This window comes from Grampus griseus, assembly GCF_964374135.1.
Source record: "Grampus griseus genome assembly, chromosome: 6".
In the NCBI taxonomy this organism is placed as follows: Eukaryota; Metazoa; Chordata; class Mammalia; order Artiodactyla; family Delphinidae; genus Grampus; species Grampus griseus.
The window spans coordinates 83,701,940-83,723,429 of record NC_139000.1 but is presented as its reverse complement, the minus strand read 5'-3'; the positions used below and the strand labels follow the sequence as shown (position 1 = coordinate 83,723,429).

Genomic DNA, 21,490 nt, shown 5'->3' with positions numbered 1-21,490 from the left:
AAAATTGAGATTCTGTGTAGAGAAAAGCCAAAGCTTTACCGATTAAGACATGGCAGTAACAATACGTAGTTCCTGTTGCTTGGGTCCAGGACCCAACAGGGACAGAGGATGACCCACTCTTAACTGGGTGAATTGATAATCACAATGTGCTGTCTTTTGAAAGCAGCCTCCTACTTCATCACTAAGTAGGCCATGCTTTCTAAGTTGTTATTTCTGCTAGCGCTAATGAGTTTGCCTACATTCTAGCCTAATCACCTTTCTGACCAAAGCATGCATTTTCAAGGTAGTAGCTAAGGGTGAGGGGACCATTAAAGCAAAGCCAATTGTCTTACAGTTGGAATTGAACCATCATTTTGACTCCATTAACAAGTTTTTGAACCAAGTGAATGGAGTTACCATGGATATCAAAAAAATAAAACAGCAAATATTATTTTTAGGGCCCTTCACAAATGAGTTTAGTTAAAATGAAAAATTTGAAATTGAAACTGTCACTCAAAACCACAATCTGTGGTTACTCCAAAAGTACAAGGAAGTATTTTGTCACTGTGGAGTTTTATTTGGAGGGGTAAATCACGTGACACACAGAAATGAAGTAACGGGTTTTAGACCAAATTGCATAAATGAGAAGTTTACAAAAGAATGTACTTTTTGACAAGTACAAAAGAATGCTTATCCTCTTTTTGACAAGTACAAAAGAATGCTTATCGTCTTTTCTCTCATTTGTAGCTTTGCAGTATAGATCGCCCTGAAGAAGGAGGTTTGCCACCTTATGTGTTTGCCCTGATGGCCATTTTCTTTCTTCAACAGAGGAAAGAACCCCTTCTGCCTGTTTATCTAGGATCATGGGTATAAAACTTTTTTGCTTATGTATCTGATACTGATTTTATTACAGGGCCACAATCCCTTGTGTATAATTTCAGAGTGTAAAAACCTAACCAGAACTGACATGAATTTATTTATCCTACTATTGTGAATATTCATACCTTTCACTGCTGAAGTATTAATGTATTTGACTCAGGATGCTGCCCTGTACTCTGCTTAGTGACACTGTTACTTTTCTAAACTGAAAAAACTCTTGACTTATGGAACACATGATCTTGAGGTTTTCAGACAAGAGAATGTGAATATATTATCATTTGGTACACACTTTCTTTGGGTACAGTTTTATAATTTGATACTTGAATTTATATATCACCTCCAGACAGACTGTAGGAAGCTTTTGGTTCGCTATCACTTACTTTCTATTTCTAGTCTTTTGATTCTCTTTATGCCCCATTCCCTGTGAAACAAAAGAAAATATAAGTGCTGAAATTGCTACCTATAGCACAAGATGCAGAACTTAGCAGTCAGTCACCTCTTGAATAATATATTGCTATAATCTTTAAGATGAATTAGACTTCAGTGATGTGACTGTTCTTTCTTTCTGGATAAATTAAAGTTGAGCTGATGTATTCAAATAGTAAGATTTAAGAAGAAGCCACCTCAAAGTCAAAATGAGGTTATTCTCATTCTCTTGGAAACCTCACTGTTAATCCCTAGGTGTTTATCTTGATAAAAATCTTACGTGTACACTTACTTTATAAAAAGCGTCACTGGGTGAGAGCTTACTTTGGTACATCAGTATTTTAACTAGTCTTCTTACCATATGCAGGATTCTTGTCATTTAAGGAGGAGATGTTCTAGAGCAGTAGCCCTTAATTATGGGTCTATAAAAAAAATAAGATTTTAAGGAATTTTTTTATACTTAATAAGTTGAGAATTAAGCAGGGACCTTTGTCTGCCAGGCCCTGAGAATAAAGACTAAAGCAGAATAAGTCCTATATAAACTCTGTCTTGGCATTAGGGATTGCAGTCTGCTGTGCTGTGACCCAGTTGCCTAAAGGGAGCTCTCTTTGTGCTTGTGGTACTGAAATGAAAAAATTCAGGGTATCCTTGCTAGTCTGCTCTCCTGATAGAAAAAAGGGTGAGAGAACAAAATCAACCCTTAGTTGATAAATAACCCTTTTCATCAGACCCAAATAGGATTCTGTGAAAGTCTTTGAAGTTTTCTTTTCACTTTGATCCAAGAGAAACAGGAGTTTAAGATGGAACCAAACCAGTTGGACTCCTATGCCAAACAAAAAGCCTTAGAAGAGGTTGATGCATTGCCATGCTCACTAATGTCTTAGTGAAATCTGCCTTTTCTTGTGTCCTCATCATCTCTAAAGTAGGCATCTGTCACTGATGTGAGGATGCAGTAAAAAAAAAAAAAAGTGCTTCTATTCTGCTGCTGGGATTCTCCTCAGGATTTGCTTAAGAGAAGCATGAATACCCTTTCCTGTGGCCAGTGTATTATTTCCTCGGGAGTAGTACTGGAAGTCCTCTAAGATGACACAGAATTTGCTTTTGATTATACCATTTATTTATTTAAGATTTTTTTTCTTCTCTAGTCTTATTTATTTATTTTAACATCTTTATTGGGGTATAATTGCTTTACAATGGTGTGTTAGTTTCTGCTTTATAACAAAGTGAATCAGTTATACATATACATATGTTCCCATATCTCTTCCCTCTTGCGTCTCCCTCCCTCCCACCCTCCCTATTCCACCCCTCCAGGCAGTCACAAAGCACCGAGCTGATATCCCTGTGCTATGCAGCTGCTTCCCACTAGCTATCTACCTTACGTTTGGTAGTGTATATATGTCCATGCCTCTCTCTCGCTTTGTCACAGCTCATCCTTCCCCCTCCCCATATCCTCAAGTCCGTTCTCCAGTAGGTCTGTGTCTTTATTCCTGTCTTACCTCTAGGTTCTTCATGACATTTTTTTTCCCTTAAATTCCATATATATGTGTTAGCATATGGTATTTGTCTTTCTCTTTATGACTTACTTCACTCTGTATGACAGACTCTGGGTCTATCCATCTCATTACAAATAGCTCAATTTCGTTTCTTTTTATGGCTGAGTAATATTCCATTGTATATATGTGCCACATCTTCTTTATACATTCATCTGATGATGGGCACTTAGGTGGTCTCCATCTCCAGGCTATCGTAAATAGAGCTGCAATGAACATTGTGGTACATGACTCTTTTTGAATTATGGTTTTCTCAGGGTATATGCCCAGTAGTGGGATTGCTGGGTCATATGGTAGTTCTATTTGTAGTTTTTTAAGGAACCTCCATACTGTTCTCCATAGTGGCTGTACCAATTCACATTCCTACCAGCAATGCAGGAGTGTTCCCTTTTCTCCACACCCTCTCCAGCATTTATTGTTTCTAGATTTTTTGATGATGGCCATTCTGACTGGTGTGAGATGATATCTCATTGTAGTTTTGATTTCCATTTCTCTAATGATTAATGATGTTGAGCATTCTTTCATGTGTTTGTTGGCAGTCTGTATATCTTCTTTGGAGAAGTGTCTGTTTAGGTCTTCTGCCCATTTTTGGATTGGGTTGTTTGTGTTTTTGTTATTAAGCTGCATGAGCTGCTTGTAAATTTTGGAAATTAATCCTTTGTCAGTTGTTTCATTTGCAAATATTTTCTCCCATTCTGAGGGTTGTCTTTTGGTCTTGTTTATGGTTTCCTTTGCTGTGCAAAAGCTTTTAAGTTTCATTAGGTCCCATTTGTTTATTTTTGTTTTTATTTCCATTTCTCTAGGAGGTGGATCAAAAAGGATCTTGCTGTGATTTATGTCATAGAGTGTTCTGCCTATGTTTTCCTCTAAGAGTTTGATAGTGTCTGGCCTTACATTTAGGTCTTTAATCCATTTTGAGCTTATTTTTGTGTATGGTGTTAGGGAGTGATCTACTCTCATACTTTTACATGTACCTGTACAGTTTTCCCAGCACCACTTATTGAAGAGGCAGTCCTTTCTCCACTGTACATTCCTGCCTCCTTTATCAAAGATAAGGTGACCATATGTGCTTGGGTTTATCTCTGGGCTTTCTATCCTGTTCCATTGATCTATCTTTCTGTTTTTGTGCCAGTACCATACTGTCTTGATTACTGTAGCTTTGTAGTACAGTCTGAAGTCAGGGAGCCTGATTCCTCCAGCTCCGTTTTTAGTTCTCAAGATTACTTTGGCTATTCGGGGTCTTTTGTGTTTCCATACAAATTGTGAAATTTTTTGTTCTAGTTCTGTGAAAAATGCCAGTGGTAGTTTCATAGGGATTGCATTGAATCTGTAGATTGCTTTGGGTAGTAGAGTCATTTTCACAATGTTGATTCTTCCAATCCAAGAACGTGGTATATCTCTCCATCTATTTATATCATCATTAATTTCTTTCATCAGTGTCTTATAATTTTCTGCATACAAGTCTTTTGTCTCCTTAGGTAGGTTTATTCCTAGATATTTTATTCTTTTTGTTCCAGTGGTAAATGGGAGTGTTTTCTTGATTTCACTTTCAGATTTTTCATCATTAGTGTACAGGAATGCAAGAGATTTCTGTGCATTAATTTTGTATCCTGCAACTTTACCAAATTCATTGATTAGCTCTAGTAGTTTTCTGGTAGCATCTTTAGGATTCTCTATGTAGAGTATCATGTCATCTGCAAACAGTGACAGTTTTACTTCTTCTTTTCCGATTTGGATTCCTTTTATTTTTTTTTTTCTTCTCTGATTACTGTGGCTAAAACTTCCAAAACTATGTTGAACAAGAGTGGTAAGAGTGGGCAATCTTGTCTTGTTCCTGATCTTAGTGGAAATGCTTTCAGTTTTTTGAGGATGATGTTGGTTGTGGGTTTGTCATATATGGTCTTTATTATGTTGAGGAAAGTTCCCTCTATGCCTACTTTCTGCAGGGTTTTTATCACAAATGGGTGTTGAATTTTGTCAAAAGCTTTCTCTGCATCTATTGAGATGATCATATGGTTTTTCTCCTTCAATTTGTTAATATGGTTTATCACATTGATTGATTTGCGTATATTGAAGAATCCTTGCATTCCTGGAATAAGCCCCACTTGATCATGGTGTATGATCCTTTTAATGTGCTGTTGGATTCTGTTTGCTAGTATTTTGTTGAGGATTTTTGCATCTATGTTCATCAGTGATATTGGCCTGTAGTTTTCTTTCTTTGTGACATCCTTGTCTGGTTTTGGTATCAAGGTGATGGTGGCCTCGTATAATGAATTTGGGAGTGTTCCTCCTTCTGCTATATTTTGGAATGGTTTGAGAAGGATAGGTGTTAGCTCTTCTCTAAATGTTTGATAGAATTCGCCTGTGAAGCCATCTGGTCCTGGGCTTTTGTTTGTTGGAAGATTTTTAATCACAGTTTCAATTTCAGTGCTTGTGATTGGTCTGTTCATATTGTCTATTTCTTCCTGATTCAGTCTTGGCAGGTTGTGCATTTCTAAGAATGTGTCCATTTCTTCCAGGTTGTCCATTTCATTGGCATAGAGTTGCTTGTAGTAATCTCTCATGATCTTTTGTATTTCTGCAGTGTCAGTTGTTACTTCTCCTTTTTCATTTCTAATTCTATTGATTTGAGTCTTCTCCCTTTTTTTCTTGATGAGTCTGGCTAATGGTTTATCTACTTTTTCTTCTCAAAGAACCACCTTTTAGTTTTATTCATCTTTGCTATTGTTTCCTTCATTTCTTTTTCATTTATTTCTGATCTGACTTCTATGATTTCTTTCCTTCTGCTAACTTTGGGGTTTTTTTGTTCTTCTTTCTCTAATTGCTTCAGGTGCAAGGTTAGGTTGTTTATTTGAGATGGTTCCTCTTTCTTAAGGTGGGCTTGTATTTCTATAAACTTCCCTCTTAGAACTGCTTTTGCTGCATCCCATAGGTTTTGGGTCGTTGTGTCTCCGTTGTCATTTGTTTCTAGGTATTTTTTTACTTCCTCTTTGATTTCTTCAGTGATCACTTTGTTATTAAGTAGTGTATTGTTTAGCCTCCATGTGTTTGTATTTTTTACAGATCTTTTCCTGTAATTGATATATAGTCTCATGGCGTTGTGGTCGGAAAAGATACTTGTTACAATTTCAATTTTCTTAAATTTACCAAGGCTTGATTTGTGACCCAAGATATGATCTATCCTGGAGAATGTTCCATGAGTACTTGAGAAAAATGTGTATTCTGTTGTTTTTGGATGGAATGTCCTATAAATATCAATTAAGTCCATCTTGTTTAATGTATCATTTAAAGCTTGTGTTTCCTTATTTATTTTCATTTTGGATGATCTGTCCATCGGTGAAAGTGGGGTGTTAAAGTCCCCTACTATGAATGTGTTACTGTCGATTTCCCCTTTTATGGCTGTTAGTATTTGCCTTATGTATTGAGGTGCTCCTGTGTTGGGTGCATAAATATTTACAATTGTTATATCTTCTTCTTGGATCGATCCCTTGATCACTATGTAGTGTCCTTCTTTGTCTCTTCTAATAGTCTTTATTTTAAAGTCTATTTTGTCTGATATGAGAATTGCTACTTCAGCTTTCTTTTGGTTTCCGTTTGCATGGAATATCTTTTTCCATCCCCTTACTTTCATTCTGTATGTGTCTCTAGGTCTGAAGTGGGTCTCTTGTAGCCAGCATATATATGGGTCTTGTTTTTGTATCCATTCAGCCAATCTGTGTCTTTTGGTGGGAGCATTTAGTCCATTTACATTTAAGGTAATTATCAATATGTATGTTCCTATTCCCATTTTCTAAATTGTTTTGGATTCAGTATTGTAGGTCTTTTTCTTCTCTTGTGTTTCTTGCCTAGAGAAGTTCCTTTAGCTGTTGTTGTAGAGCTGTTTTGGTGGTGTTGAACTCTGTCAGCTTTTGCTTGTCTGTAAAGGTTTTCATTTCTCCATCATATCTGAATGAGATCCTTGCTGGGTAGAGTAATCTTGGTTGCAGGTTTTTCTCCTTCATCACTTTCGGTATGTCCTGCCACTCCCTTCTGGCTTGCAGAGTTTCTGCTGAAAGAGCAGCTGTTAACCTTATGGGGATTCCCTTGTGTTATTTGTTGTTTTTCCCTTGCTGCTTTTAATATGCTTTCTTTGTATTTAATTTCTGACATTTTGATTAATATGTGTCTTGGCGTATTTCTCCTTGGATTTATCCTTTATGGGATTCTCTGTCCTTCCTGGACTTGATTAACTATTTCCTTTCCCATATTAGGGAAGTTTTCAACTATAATCTCTTCAAATATTTTCTCAGTCCCTTTCTTTTTCTCTTCTTCTTCTGGAACCCCTATAATTCGAATGTTGGTGTGTTTAATGTTGTCCCAGAGGTCTCTGAGACTGTCCTCAGTTGTTCTCATTCTTTTTTCTTTATTCTGCTCTGCAGTAGTTATTTCCACTATTTTATCTTCCAGGTCACTTATCCGTTCTTCTGCCTCAGTTATTCTGCTATTGATCCCATCTAGAGTATTTTTCATTTCATTTATTGTGTTGTTCATCATTGTTTGTTTCATCTTTAGTTCTTCTAGGTCCTTGTTAAATGTTTCTTGCATTTTGTCTATTCTATTTCCGAGATTTTGGATCATCTTTACTATCATTATTCTGAATTCTTTTTCAGGTAGACTGCCTATTTCCTCTTCATTTGTTAGGTCTGGTGGGTTTTTATCTTGCTCCTTCATCTGCTGTGTGTTTTTCTGTCTTCTCATTTTGCTTATCTTACTGTTTGGGGTCTCCTTTTTGCAGGCTGCAGGTTAGTAGTTCCCGTTGTTTTTGATGTCTGTCCCCAGTGGCTAAGGTTGGTTCAGTGGGTTGTGTAGTGTAGGCTTCCTGGTAGAGGGGACTAGTGCCTGTGTTGTGGTGGATGAGGCTGGATCTTGTCTCTCTAGTGGGCAGGTTCACGTGTGGTGGTGTGTTTTGGGGTGTCTGTGGCCTTATTATGATTTTAGGCAGCCTCTCTGCTAATGGGTGGGGTTGTGTTCCTGTCTTGCTAGTTGTTTGGGTTAGGATGTCTAGCACTGTAGCTTGCTGGTCGTTGAGTGAAGCTGGGTGCTGGTGTTGAGATGGAGATCTCTGGGAGATTTTTGCTGTTTGATATTATGTGGAGCTGGGAGGTCTCTTGTTGACCAGTGTCCTGAAGTTGGCTGTCCTTCCTCAGAGGCACAGCACTGACTCCTGGCTGCACCAAGAGCCTTTCATCCACACGGCTCAGAATAAAAGGGAGAAAAAGTAGAGAGAAAAAATTAATAGAAGTAGGAAGAAAGAAAGAGAGAAAGAAAGAAAGGAGGGAAGGAAGGAAGAAAGAAGAAAAGGAAAGAAGGAAAGAAAGAAAGGAGGGAGGGAGGGACGGTGGGAGGAAGGAAGGAGGGAAGGAAGGAACAAAGAAAGAAGATAAAGTAAAGTAAAGTAAAATATAATAAAGTTATTAAATTAAAAAAAATTTTTAAACAACAACAACAAAAAAACGGACGGATAGAACACTAGGACAAATGGTGGAAGCAAAGCTATACAGACAAAATCTCACACAGAAGCATACACATACAGACTCACAAAAAGAGGAAAAGGGGAAAAAATCATAGATCTTGCTCTCAAAATCCACCTCCTCAATTTGGGATGAATCGTTGTCTATTCATGTGTTCCACAGATGCAGGGTACATCAAGTGGATTGTGGAGCTTTAATCCGCTGCTTCTGAGGCTGCTGGGATTTCCCTTTCTCTTCTTTTTTCTCACAGCTCCCAGGGGCTCAGCTTTGGATTTGGCCCCGCCTCTGCGTGTAGGTCGCCGGAGGGCGTCTGCTCTTCGCTCAGACAGGACGGGGTTAAAGGAGCCGCTGATTTGGGGGCTCTGGCTCACTCGGTTCCGGGGGGAGGGAGGGGCGCGGAGTGCGAGGCGAGCCTGCGGCGGCAGAGTTCAGCGTGACATTGCACCAGCCTGAGGTACGCCGTGCATTCTCCCAGGGAAGTTGTCCCTGGATCCAGGGATTCTGGCAGTGGCAGGCTGCACAGGCTCCCCGGAAGAGGGGTGTGGATAGTGACCTGTGCTCGCACACAGGCCCGTTGGTGGCGGCAGCAGCAGCCTTAGCGTCTCCCGCCCGTCTCTGGGGTGCGTGCCTTTAGCCGCGGCTCGCGCCCGTCTCTGGAGCTCCTTTAAGCAGCACTCTTAATCCCCTCTCCTCGCGCACCAGGAAACACAGAGGGAAGAAAAAGTCTCTTGCCTCTTCCCAGCTCCAGACCTTTTCCCGGACTCCCTCCCGGCTAGCCGTGGTGCACTAACCCCTTCAGGCTGTGTTCCCGCAGCCAACCCCAGTCCTCTCCCTGCGCTCCGACCGACCGAAGCCCGAGCCTCCGCTCGCAACCCCGCCTGCCTCGGCGGGTGAGCAGACAAGCCTCTCTGGCTGGTGAGTGCCGGTCGGCCCTGATCCTCTGTGCGGGAATCTCTCCGCTTTGCCCTCCGCACCCCTGTGGCTGCGCTCTCAGCGGCTCCGAAGCGTCCCCCTCCACCACCCGCAGTCTCAGCCCGCAAAGGGGCTTCCTAGTGTGTGGAAACTTTTCCTCCTTCACAGCTCTCTCCCACTGGTGCAGGTCCCGTCCCTATCCTTTTGTCTGTGTTTATTCTTTTTTCTTTTGCCCTACCCAGTTACGTGGGGGGGTTTCTTGCCTTTTGGGAGGTCTGAGGTCTTCTGCCAGCGTTCAGTAGGTGTTCTGTAGGAGTTGTTCCACGTGTAGATGTATTTCTGGTGTATCTGTGGGGAGGAAGGTGATCTCTGCGTCTTACTCTTCCGCCATCTTCCCCTCCCGCCTATTCAAGATTTAATAACAAAAACAAGTATGTGGTGGCCAAATACTAGATTGAATTCTGTGTGTCAATTACGGCAAACTCTGCTGCCTGAACCAAAGTGATCTGTAGCTTTCAGCATTTTTAAACTAGTCAAGTATCAGTGTGCTGGCTTCTGCTAGGGTCTTTTAGTCAAAAATGTGAAGCAAGGGAGAGAAAAGAAATTCAGTGCCTTGTTCATGCCAGATACTTTATATCACTCTTTCTGCAGAAAATCTATTGAGAACCTCAAAATTACGTGCATGAAAGTATCTAAACTGTTAACTCCTTCAAAATTTTTAAAACACTCTGTATGTTAGTCATTGTACTAGGCCCTGAAGGTAATACACAGATGAGTAAGGCTAAATTCTCTGTCAAGAAGTTTAGAGTATTGTATCTCTGTGCTCAGATCTGTGTTTTCGAAAATCTTTCAGCCATTCTCTCCCAACCTACTCAGATTTCTTCCATGTTGGAGATTATCTCTCTGACCTTTTACTCCCAATTAAAATTCCCATTTATTATCATTAGATATTGATATGTGAGTTGTGAATGATGAATAGGCTTAACCCTGTGTTCTTGGCATCTTTTATCCCCTACAACAATATTTTACTAGTCTCCTAGTAGATATTATTTGGAATCTTCCTTATTTTAGATTATGTAAACGTAACCCTTAGGAAATAGTTATTTACACTTTAAGAATGCCAGATAATATAGTAGAAAGAAGAGTAGTGTTAAAGTTTGGCAGCCCTGAGATTCACCCAGGATTTGCCACTTAAATCCTTGTGACCTTGAACAAGTTATTTAATCTCTGAGCCTTGGTGAAAGACTCATCTGCAAATTTTTGAAATGAGATCAGGAATGTAGAGTTCCTGGAACTCTACAGGTAGGAGAACAGATGTAGTCCTTTCCCCCTTCAATAGAAAGGCAAGTTCCACTTACGGTATGTAGGTGTGAACTCCTAAAACAAGTGATCCTTCTGGAAATAACAGCTATAAATTCTCAACAAAATACATAAAACAACAACGTGAAGGCTCTGGAGACTGAACAAATGCAAACAGACTTTGGAGAGAAGTCAAAACCTGTAGCAAGTGACCAACACAGAGTGAGTTTCTGTTTTTCAGTGGCTTTACCCCTGAAGGCAACCCTGGTAGAAAAACCAGTACTCTTTCTGGCCAGAGGAACTAAGGCCACCAGATAATAAGGGGAAGAAAAACCAGAAAGGGAAGATATAGAGAAGTGGAACCCTTAATTCTGTGTGGGAACTCAGTACATCACTGACTGACTTCTGAACCAGTCCAGCGTGCCATATAAGGAGATTGGAAGTCAATGCTCTATCCTCGCAAAAAGAAAAAGACTGAACATGCTGAAAATCAACAACTCTTTTTAGATCCATTAGAGAATTGAGGTCATGAGGAAAACCACTGCCCCCAAAATTGGAGAGACAGGCAAATATATAAGTTGTCAGAGCATAAGCCCAGAATCCTGCCCATGGAACGGCCACCAGGGTAGGAAAACATGGACTCTGATTCTGGAGGCTCAGTTTGGATAAGCTTGAAAGTGAAAAACAATAAGGGGGCCAGTCTTAGGGGGCTGATTTCATGAGTTTTATCTGCAAAAATGCCCACCATGTTGTCAGGGTAAAGATCTAAGAAAAATCCCCTTTGAGGGAAAAGCTAGCCATTTTGAAATTGCCTGGAGCATTCTGCTGTTAGAAACAGAAACCTGCCCTCAAGGGAAACTGTTTTACCAGAGCCTGACCACCTTGAGTTTTATCAGGGCCTAACTGACCTGGGTAAAGGAAAAATACCAACTCCAACCCTCTGTAGTTTCCTGTCTCACCTCAGGTGCGCAGGACTGAGAAGCACTTTGTGAAGGTCACAGTCTCACTAAAAGACTGAGATCTGAACATAGGACTATAGAATGCTTCCCCTCCCCTCACACCTTACTACAGCATCATTAGGCCTCCGGTGTAATAATGGGATTACAACAGACAGACCTCATATAAGAAGAAATCTCTTGGGAAACCCAAAAGCAATACAGGAGACAAAAACAAGGATACCAGCATAAGTTATAGCCCCTTGACATGTACAGCTACAACAAACAGTACATAGCCTGACTCCTAGCCAGGTAAAAGAAAACCTCACACCCCAGGCCCATACTTTACCCAGCTTTCCACAAAAAAATAATAAGGTATACTAAAAGGCAAATAACATAGTGTGAAGAAACAGAGCAAACATTGGAATTATCAGACCAGGAGTTTAAAAAACAAGAATATGCTAAGGGCTCTAAAGGAAAAAATGGTCAACATGCAAAAACAAATAGATAATATAAGCTGAGAGATGAAAACTCGAGGAAAGAATCAAACGGAAATACTAAAAATCAAAACTAACAAAAATGAAGAATGCCTTTGATGGATTCATCAGGAAACTGGACAAAGCTGCGGAAAAAATCAGTGAGCTTTATTCAATGGAAACGTCTCAAACTGCAAAGCAAAAAGGAACAAAAGAATGAAAAAGAAATGGAACAGAATAGCTAAGAACTGTAGGACAATTACTAAGGGTTGTAATGTATGTATAATGGGAATACCTGGAAAAGAAGAAAGAGAAACAGAAGAAAAGTTGAAGTAATAATGACTGAGAATTTTTAAAATAAATTACAGACTTATAAACCATACATTTGAAGCAGACTGAAAACAGTTAAGAGCCAAGGCTTACTAAACTGAGCTGAGGTCGGAGCTGCTGTCTACCAGAGAGGTGACAATCTGCATTTTGTCTAAGCAGTTAATTACCTATAAAACAAAAGTAGCTACACGTATTGGAGTAACATAAAGAATCCAGAATTTTCACAATACATTATAGTATCACAATATCCAGAATGCAATCCAAAAATACTCAACAATACAAAGAGCCAAGAAAATGGGGCACACTCTCAGGGAAAAGAAATCAACAGATGCTAAGCCCAAGATAAGATACCAAAGACTTTAAAAGCAGTTATTATAACTGCTCCATGAGACAAAGGAAGTACACTTGCAATAATTTGAAGAGATAGAGAATATCAGCCAGAGAATTAGGAAGTGTAAAGAGAAGCAAATGGAAATTTTAGAAGTGAAAGATACATTATTTTAAATTAAAAAAATTTACTGGATGGGCATCATAGCAGAATGGAGGTGACATAGGAAAGAGTCAATAGATATGAAAATAGATAAGTAGAAACTAATCTAAAGAAGAAAAAGAAAAAAAGTTTTGAAATAAATAAATACACCTCAGGGACTTGTGGAACAATTTCAGAAAAATCTAACCTATGGGTAGTTTGAGCCCCAGAAGGAGAGGAGCAAGAGAAGGGGATAGAAAAACATAAAGTTTCACAAATTTGACAAAAAGACAAACTTACAGTCTCAATAAGCCAAGTAAACCTCAAGTAAGATAAATTCAAAGAGAAGCATGCTTAGCACATCATAGTCAGGCTGCTGTAAACCAAAACTAAAGAGCAAAACTCAAAAGCAGCCAGAGGAACACCTTACATAAGGTGAGAAAGGGAAATAAGTACATATCAAGTGGTGGTCATTCTCTGAGGAAAAATAAACCAGGGTAGGAAGGACAGAGTGAAAGAGGAGGAGTTATTTAGAGTCAAAGATATTTGAGCAGAGCCTGAATGTGTTCCTCACTGCATGGGTTAGCTGATTTAGGGAAAAGAGCCTTCCAAGCAGAGGGAATAGCAGATGTCAGCTCCAAGCCAGGAGGACAGATCGAGAAAATGGGTCAGAGTAATAGCAAAGGACCAGATTACCTAGGCCCTAGAAAAGACTGAATTTCATCCTGAGTAAGAAGGAAACTGTCATGAGCAGGGGAGTGACATGATGTCTTCTGTTTTAGGATTGCTCTGTCTGCTAAACCAAAGAAGTAGTCCATTTGATGTGGAAATACATTGGGGAACTGGGGCTACCACAGACACACCCCACCCCACAATTCACTATGTACATTAACCTGTCTAAAAGGCTGTGATACATCCCTTTGTACCTGCAGTAAAGAAACCTGTTCACATTTGTACCACATTTCTTAGACCTTTTGAGCCTAGACTTTTCTTTAGCATCTTAACAATGTCAAAAGAAACACTTTATATTTTTTAAACACTTACTATGTGCCATACCCTGTATCTGAATGCTTTGTGTCCATTATTTTATTCCATAACTATCCCATGAAGGAGATTCTGGTGTTATCCCTTTTTACAGGAGCCTGAAACCTAAAGAAAATGAGGACCTTACTGAAGGTCTCACAGCTAGTACATGAGGGAGTGAGATTTGGGCCCAGGTGGTTTTATTCCAGAACCATGACCTTAGGCCTAGGCCATGTTGCCTTCTCTTAGAGTATTTACTAAAGAATTATTTCCAAAAATCACCAATTCTTTTGCAAATCAAAACCTTGATTTTTCCTTTAAATTTACAGATGTCTCAAAGATACTCCTTTTATAAAAAATACCTTTTATATTTTCAGTGAACTAAAGTATGTTACTTTTCATTTCTTCCAGGATTAATATGCTCTGATTGATATAAAATCGTTTCTGCCTTATAATAGTATGTGTCTAATTTTTCCCAGATTGAAGGATTCTCATTAAACAAACTAGGGAATTTCAACCTTAAAGAAATTCAGAAAGACTCTGTGGCCTGGGAGTACACTGATAATGCTGCAGGGGACGCAGACTCAGCAAAAGAAGAGGCACCAAAAGAAATGCCCGTTAAAAGGGGACAGGTCTGTTCTCCCTTGTTTCTAGTTTTACTGTCTATTTTTAATTTGTTGCTAATTGTGCAGTTTATGAGTTACTCAGTTCTTCCTCTCTTCTTTCCTCAACTATCTTAACTATTTCGTGGCTGTTTGGTTTCCTAGTCTATTCAGTCCTTTGAATAGACAAGTAATGAGAAAAGGTAAAATTCAAATCATTGAATCCACAGTTACTTACGTGGTTTCTTCTGTGTGCAAGGTGCTGTGAAAGAGGCTGAGAATTCAGAGATAAATTCCCATCTGTCCTCTAAGAGCTTAGGTCTTAGACAGTATTATGAGGTTTAAATATATGAAAAGTTAACTAACCTCAAATTACTAAAATAACAGTGAATAAGTCTGTGGTCTAGTGTACTTGTCCGTATCCATACTATTAGGGGTGGGCAGGAGAATTTATGCAAAAGGAAAGAATTGCCATTAGAATTTCAAACAAAAATCTGAACAATGTAATTATACTAGTAATAACAGTAGGATTCTGACCCAAATTGGTAAATGGTCCTTGACTCCATGAGCTTCCCCATAACCCTTTGGGGTAAAATGACAGTAATACCCACAAAATACTTCTGAGACCTGGATTCTTATCCTAGCTCTTCGCAAACAGGTCATGTCACTCTTTTAGTCCTTATTTACTCATGCCTAAAATGAGGAGATAATGGTGAATCATATGTTCTCCAGGTGTGTTTTCTGGAATCCTTGAGAGTTGAGGGGAAGAGGGTGGCGGTGGCACTCTACCCCTGCTGCCGCCGGAGCACGCTGCTGGTATCAGTTTTCTATTTGGGGTTCCAGGAGTGGCTAAAAGCACAGGCTGTGGAGCCAGAATATTTGAATTTACAAACACAAATGCAGCTCTCCCACTTCCTAGCTGTGTGTCTTTGGGCAGGTGACTTAATCTTTCTGTGCCCCAGTTTCCTCACCTGTGAATGGGGATGATATTGGTACCCTCTCATTGTCACTAATTTATAGAATGCTTCACTCAGTGCCGAGCATGTGGTAAGCACTTTGTAAATGCTAGTTGCTAGTCTTATTTTATTTGAGAAACAAAGTGTTCTCTACGTTAAAAAAGCAGAAACAATAACAACAACAACAACAAAAAGTGTAAGTACCACTAGTCTAGATATGTCAAAGGTCTCTTAAGTTCCATGTTATGATATTATCAAGTCATTTCAGTGAGATGCTTAAAAATCCTTAGTAATGCTGAATATATGGATAAAGAGGTGAGATCTAATGAAGCTTTCCATTTCTGGGGTTTTCTTTGTGTCCTCGACTATAGTGTGTGGGACCTAGACAACTTCCATTTTTAATCAGTTTTGCTTTGTAAGCCCACCTAATAACTTTATCTTATTTCACAGAACCTTTGTGGTTAAGATTTAGTGAATAAGTATGTGGCATTAATAAAATACCATACCACTTGTTTTGAAGCTTGATATAGTAAAGTTTGATTGGAAACAAATTTGTATACCCTAGAAGGAAAAGCTATTGCTGAAAGTCCAATTAAATACTTTATCTTTGCATTTGAATGCTAATTGGAGAGATAAATCATGCTGCCACTTCTGAAATTGAGACCTCAACAGTGTCGAAATTGCATGGTGTGGTGAAAGAACACTGGACTGGGATCAGGAGACATTGTCCTCATTTTGCTCCTGACAAGCATTGAGACCTTTGACAAGTCACTCTTTGGACTTCAGTTCCTTCTCTTGTAGCATATGCGAGTTGAACTAGATTACCTCTTAAGAGCATCTTACAGTTGTGACATTGTTTCAATGGTATATGGATTTCTTGTATTTAAAAAGACTATACCTAAATGAAAAAATACAGAGAGCAACCAGTCTGCCAGATGCTTTCCCTTGTTTTCTGATTTAATCCTCATAACTATCCTGTGTTATAGGTGGTATCATCCCTACTCTGCAGATAATGGTAGCGACCATTTTTTGAACATGTGTGCCAGGCACTGTGCTAAGCTCTTAACAGACACTCTCTCACTCAGTCCTCCCAACAACCCTATGAGGTGGGTACTGTGATCCCCATTGTTCAGATGAGGAAACTGAGGCTTAGACAGCTTGTATACCTTCACCAGGATCAGACACAGCCAGTAAATGGCAGAGCTGGATTTGAAAGCTAAGCATGTCCCACTCCAAAGCCAGTTCTCTTAGCCTCTGTGCTATACTGCCAATCCAAGAAAGAAGAAGCTAAGTCACAGAGCAGTTAAGATCTGTGAAGTGGCAAAATTGTATTTGGACCCATTTTTTTCTTTTCTAAGTCCTTTGTACTTTCCACTATATTCCATCACAGTATGTCCCAACTTGTCATGAGTCTGTGAGTGGAAAACTTAGTATTAATTTCTGATATCAAGAGTTACTTATTTGACTTTAAAATCAGTTGCTACCGGCAGATTCAATGAACTTAATGTAGCTTCTCAGAGCAAGTGAGAGGAGTGTTTTTCCTTTTGCTCTGTGCCTCTAGCTGTAGCCCATTTCTGTGTGTAACTGTGTAAAGGCACCCTCCAGAGGCAGGAACAGGGAGAGCTCAGTGCTGAGGGTAGTAGCAATCAGGGCACAGTTCTCTCCACCTGCCCTTAAGACTTCAAAATAAGGAGTGCTGCCTGGTTACATAAAACTGCCTGTCTATTCCTATGATAATGACTAGATTTTAACATACTTTAATCCTGGGAATTCAGTGAAGGAATGCTGTTTTCCCACAATCGAAATAGAACCTAGAATGTGGTTATCTAGATAGACTGTCAAATTCATATCTTTGCTAAGGTTTTTCAGATTTTTTTTATTTGATGCTTGAATGATCTCTTATTTTTCAGATTGTACTGACATCTGAAATAACCTGTATATTTTCTCTTTGCTGTTAATAGGTATCATTAATATTTGATTTAAAACACCAGCCTTCAGTACCGGTTGGGCAGCTCTGGGTGGAATTGCTTCGATTCTATGCTTTAGAATTTAATTTGGCTGATTTAGTGATAAGTATCCGTGTCAAAGAATCGGTATCTCGTGAATCAAAGGATTGGCCCAAAAAGCGCATTGCCATTGAAGGTACCTCAAAATGTTTATCTTTAATTTCCCCACCCCACCTTTTTTTTAAGGTGTCAGTCTAACAGCATGCTTTTTATTTCAGTCTTTTTTCAGCTCCTACATGTAAGGTAGGCCTGACCCCAAAAGTGAAATAGATAGCTAGAATCTTGCATGTGTTACAGTGAGTCATCCCAAGGGAACAAATTGTTCATCCTGGGTTTTTTAAGTGCTGCAATAAAACATCTTAATCACTTAAGCAACTAAAAGAATGTCTGGCTGTGTCCTTATTTTCTTTGTAAATTGCTTTAACAACTTGAAATGCTTAAAAAGTCTTTTCCAAGTGATGTGTAAATCCCACTTTCCTCTTTGCTGTTCTCATTTCTGGATTTTTAGATTCACTCCTTTCATGGATTGTTGTTGATGTTGTTTAGTTTTACAAAGGTTGAGGAAAATACCTTTTCTCATGAAAAATAACATTCTTCATTGGATTCCTCTCCATAGAGAAAAAGGATAGTTATTTTTGGAATATTTGCAATAACATTTAGAACTTATTCATGAAAACACCTTTTCTCTTAAAAAAAACACTTAAACTCTTAAATGAGTTAAGGTTCATTTAACTGAAACCATTGTATAAAAGACATACTGATGTGCCCTGTAGATTTCATTAAATGTATGAGATCTCAGCTTTACAAAGTCAGGAGGTGGAAACCCCACTAGAAATCTTAATTCTCCTCCTTCAGATAATTTAAAGAACCTCCTAAATGGAATTTTCTTATTTTTGCTTGATTTTTTTCAAGCCTTATATTGCATAAGAGGGTTTTTTGCATTTTGCATAAATTCTGTGTGCAGTCATGGGGATCTCACATTTTTAAACCCTCCCCTGCAGTTTCTCTGGCTCAGCTCTTCTGGCCAATTGCCTAACCTGCTGGAGTTCTAGGGGAGGAGAAAAGATTGAGAGAAGTGGTGTCTCCTCCTGGTGCCTCCCTCTCGCCCCTGAATTCAGTCCAGCCAGTTCAGTGATGGGGCTTCCCAGGGCAGAAGAGTGGAGGTAAGCTCTACAAACCGCAGGGCCTGGCTGAGTGGGGAGGCTGAGCACTCAGCAGAGCCTGGCGGGAAGACCTCGCTTCCCGAGGGCACAAGAGCCACACTGATGACATCTTTTTTTTTTTTTTTTTTTTTAACCTCCGCAGTCACAGAACAGAATAGGGAAGGGGTACTGGTTCTGAACAGAATGGGTTCTCTTCAGAGAGCAGATGTTTAAGAAAGCATTTCTTTTCGTTTTTAAACTGTATCTTCTTACTCCCCATCCCCAGTTTTTTAAAAAGCATATGATACATGATAAATTTTACTGTTGCTTACTTGTTGTCTTTATCTATAGCAGGCTAATTTTTAAAACATGAAATAGAAGTGTATGAAGTAGCAGATTTTTTTTTTCATTACAGATCCCTACTCTGTTAAAAGAAATGTGGCAAGGACCCTAAATAATCAACCTGTGTTTGAATATATACTTCATTGTTTAAGGACAACGTATAAATATTTTGCTCTTCCACACAAAATTACAAAATCCAGCCTTCCAAAGCCTCTGAGTACTGATACCTGTACTTCCAAACATTCTAAAGAAGTAGCAAAACGTGATCCAGATGTACAAGCGAAAGATGATAAACTCAAAACCTCAGTTTTGGCTCAAGGTCCTGGTGCTGCCACTTTAACTGCGAGCACCTGCAAGGTACCATCACTTACTCTTAAAGAGACTGCTGAAAGCTTTGAAAGCCCATCAACAGAGGAAATGGGAAACACACACATCAGTGTCCACCTGGAAAACTCAGACTATATCAAGGCAGAGGTCACTTGCGATGACTCTGAGGATGTTAAAGTACATCATCAAGAAACAGGAAGTAAAGATGAGAAAGAAAAATGTGGAATGGAGGGCAAGCATCCTTTGACTGCTGATGATCAAGCTTTAAGTAGTAGCAAACGTGGAGAGCTTGTCATCTGTGGCAGCCCAGGAAGTGACGAGACTCATGGCACTTTGCATTTAAAAGGCTTCGAAAATCCTACAGCTAAAGGGTGTGACGAATTTGCTACTTTAGATGACAAGGCTGATGTTGATGAAGAAAGCACTGAAGGTACAGATGAACTTGGAGATGCTCTAAGCCATTTTACCCCTTCAAGACAGGGCCAGACATCAGGAATCATTCACTCTGATGAAGAAGAGGAGGAGGAAGAGGAGGAGGAGGAAGAACCCAGGCTCTCCATTTCCCGAAGGGAAGATGAGGATGATGTTGCTAACGAAGATGAGTTAGACAACACCTACACTGGATCAGGGGATGAGGATGCCCTGTCTGAAGAGGATGAGGAATTAGGTGGATCTGCTAAGTATGAAGACTTGAAAGAATGTGGAAAACACCAGGTGGATGGAAATCTACTAATGGAACTTAATAAAATCAGTCTTAAAGAAGAAAATGTATGCGAGGAAAATTCAACTGTGGATCAGTCTGATTTCTTCTATGAATTTAGTAAACTCATCTTCACCAAAGGCAAGGTAATCAGTGCCACTCCTAGACATGGCACTAGGAGACTTGAAAGAGTTTTAATGCATGTACTTTCGATTTTTGTGTACTAAAACAGGGCTCTCCCCTCTCGGTAGTGGTTAACAAGTTGCTCTTTCACTCCAGTGCAACCACTAGGTCCACTTCCCTCCTTAATCTCTTAGGAATTTGCAGAGGAGAAAAGTAATGCTGTTGGTAGTAAAAATAACTGCCTTTTGCTCCTGCGTGTACCAAAAGGGTGTCCCCATCTCAGATACTTTGGAGTGGCCACACCATTATATTTTCATTCCTTTGGAATGTGAGAAGTAGAATGTGTACTTTGGAAAAAAGATTCAAGACCCCTTTATTTGGTAAATAAAGTTTTATCTTAAGTCTTTTATTATTTGCTTTGCCATCTTCCTGCAGTCTCCTACAGTAGTATGCAGTTTATGCAAACGCGAGGGTCATCTAAAGAAGGACTGTCCCGAAGACTTCAAGAGAATCCAGCTGGAACCTTTGCCACCATTAACACCCAAATTTTCAAATATCTTAGATCAAGTTTGCATTCAGTGTTATAGTAAGTTATTAACATTTCTTTTGATTTGTCAAAATATTAAATGGGCATTTTCTCAAGAGTTATCTGAATCACTAACCTGTTAGCTTCATTATAGGGGCTAAGTCTGTTCCATTCTCCATTGTATCCACAGTGCTCTGTGTATCCTGTTCCATTTGGGACATGCAATAAAAAATTGTTAAAGAAAGACACGGAGGGAGAATTTTTAAGTCTTAAGACTGGAGTACTATCATTTCCTAACTGGTATTCCTTGAAATGTTTTTCTAGGTGCCTGCCATTAATCGTATTTCGTCACAAGGAGTATTCCATAGGTCAAGTAGGGAATAACTCTATATCCTGCCCCCTCCCGTAGAGGTTTTTAGGGCACATTAGCATAATAAAGCCTTCTGAGAAATGCTATGGTAAAGAACTTATTTAACTCTTTAGTCTTATGTAACCCTTTTCCAAAATTTGAGCGTAGAGTACTTTTTAATTAATGCTAATTAATAACCTTTATAACAGCCCTTTAAGGAACACCAGTTTGGGGAAGTGTTGGTATACTGAGGTATAAAGCTCTACAAGGAAAAACATTACATGGAGAGGCATGGCAGCTGCTTAGAGTGAAAGATCCATCACATTGCTGTACCTTGAGATGTCTGTCTGTGCCAGAAGACACTTATCCTGAATCAGGGATTTCTTTTTTAAACCTCTTCAGAGAGTATAAGTGAGGAAAGAAAACTATTGGTTCTCTTTAGAAAAAAATACATACATATGCACATGCTCACAAACTATTGTGTTCACCCTGGCGGGGGCGGGGGGGAGGGGGGGCGGGGGGGGGCGGGAGTTTGTGTAGTTCCCTGAAGGCTGCCTTCATAGGGCTCTGGGTCTCTCTGAAACCCAGGAGCAGAACCCTTGTTCAGAGTGCTTTACATCTCAGGAGCA

The 21,490-nt window shown here is 39.5% G+C and overlaps 1 protein-coding gene across 5 annotated transcripts in view; it reads left to right on the top strand.

The window, feature by feature from the left end:
* The window catches only part of TUT7 (terminal uridylyl transferase 7), a 67,786-nt gene that overhangs the window by 15,072 nt on the left and 31,224 nt on the right, over window positions 1-21,490 (top strand). For all 5 annotated transcript variants that reach the window (XM_082655868.1, XM_082655870.1, XM_082655867.1 and 2 more), the window contains exons 10-14: window positions 727-846; window positions 14,268-14,420; window positions 17,308-17,488; window positions 18,910-20,009; window positions 20,422-20,572. In XM_082655868.1, coding sequence (XP_082511994.1) covers window positions 727-846; window positions 14,268-14,420; window positions 17,308-17,488; window positions 18,910-20,009; window positions 20,422-20,572 — 1,705 coding nt within the window. The remainder of the gene's footprint in view (window positions 1-726; window positions 847-14,267; window positions 14,421-17,307; window positions 17,489-18,909; window positions 20,010-20,421; window positions 20,573-21,490) is intronic.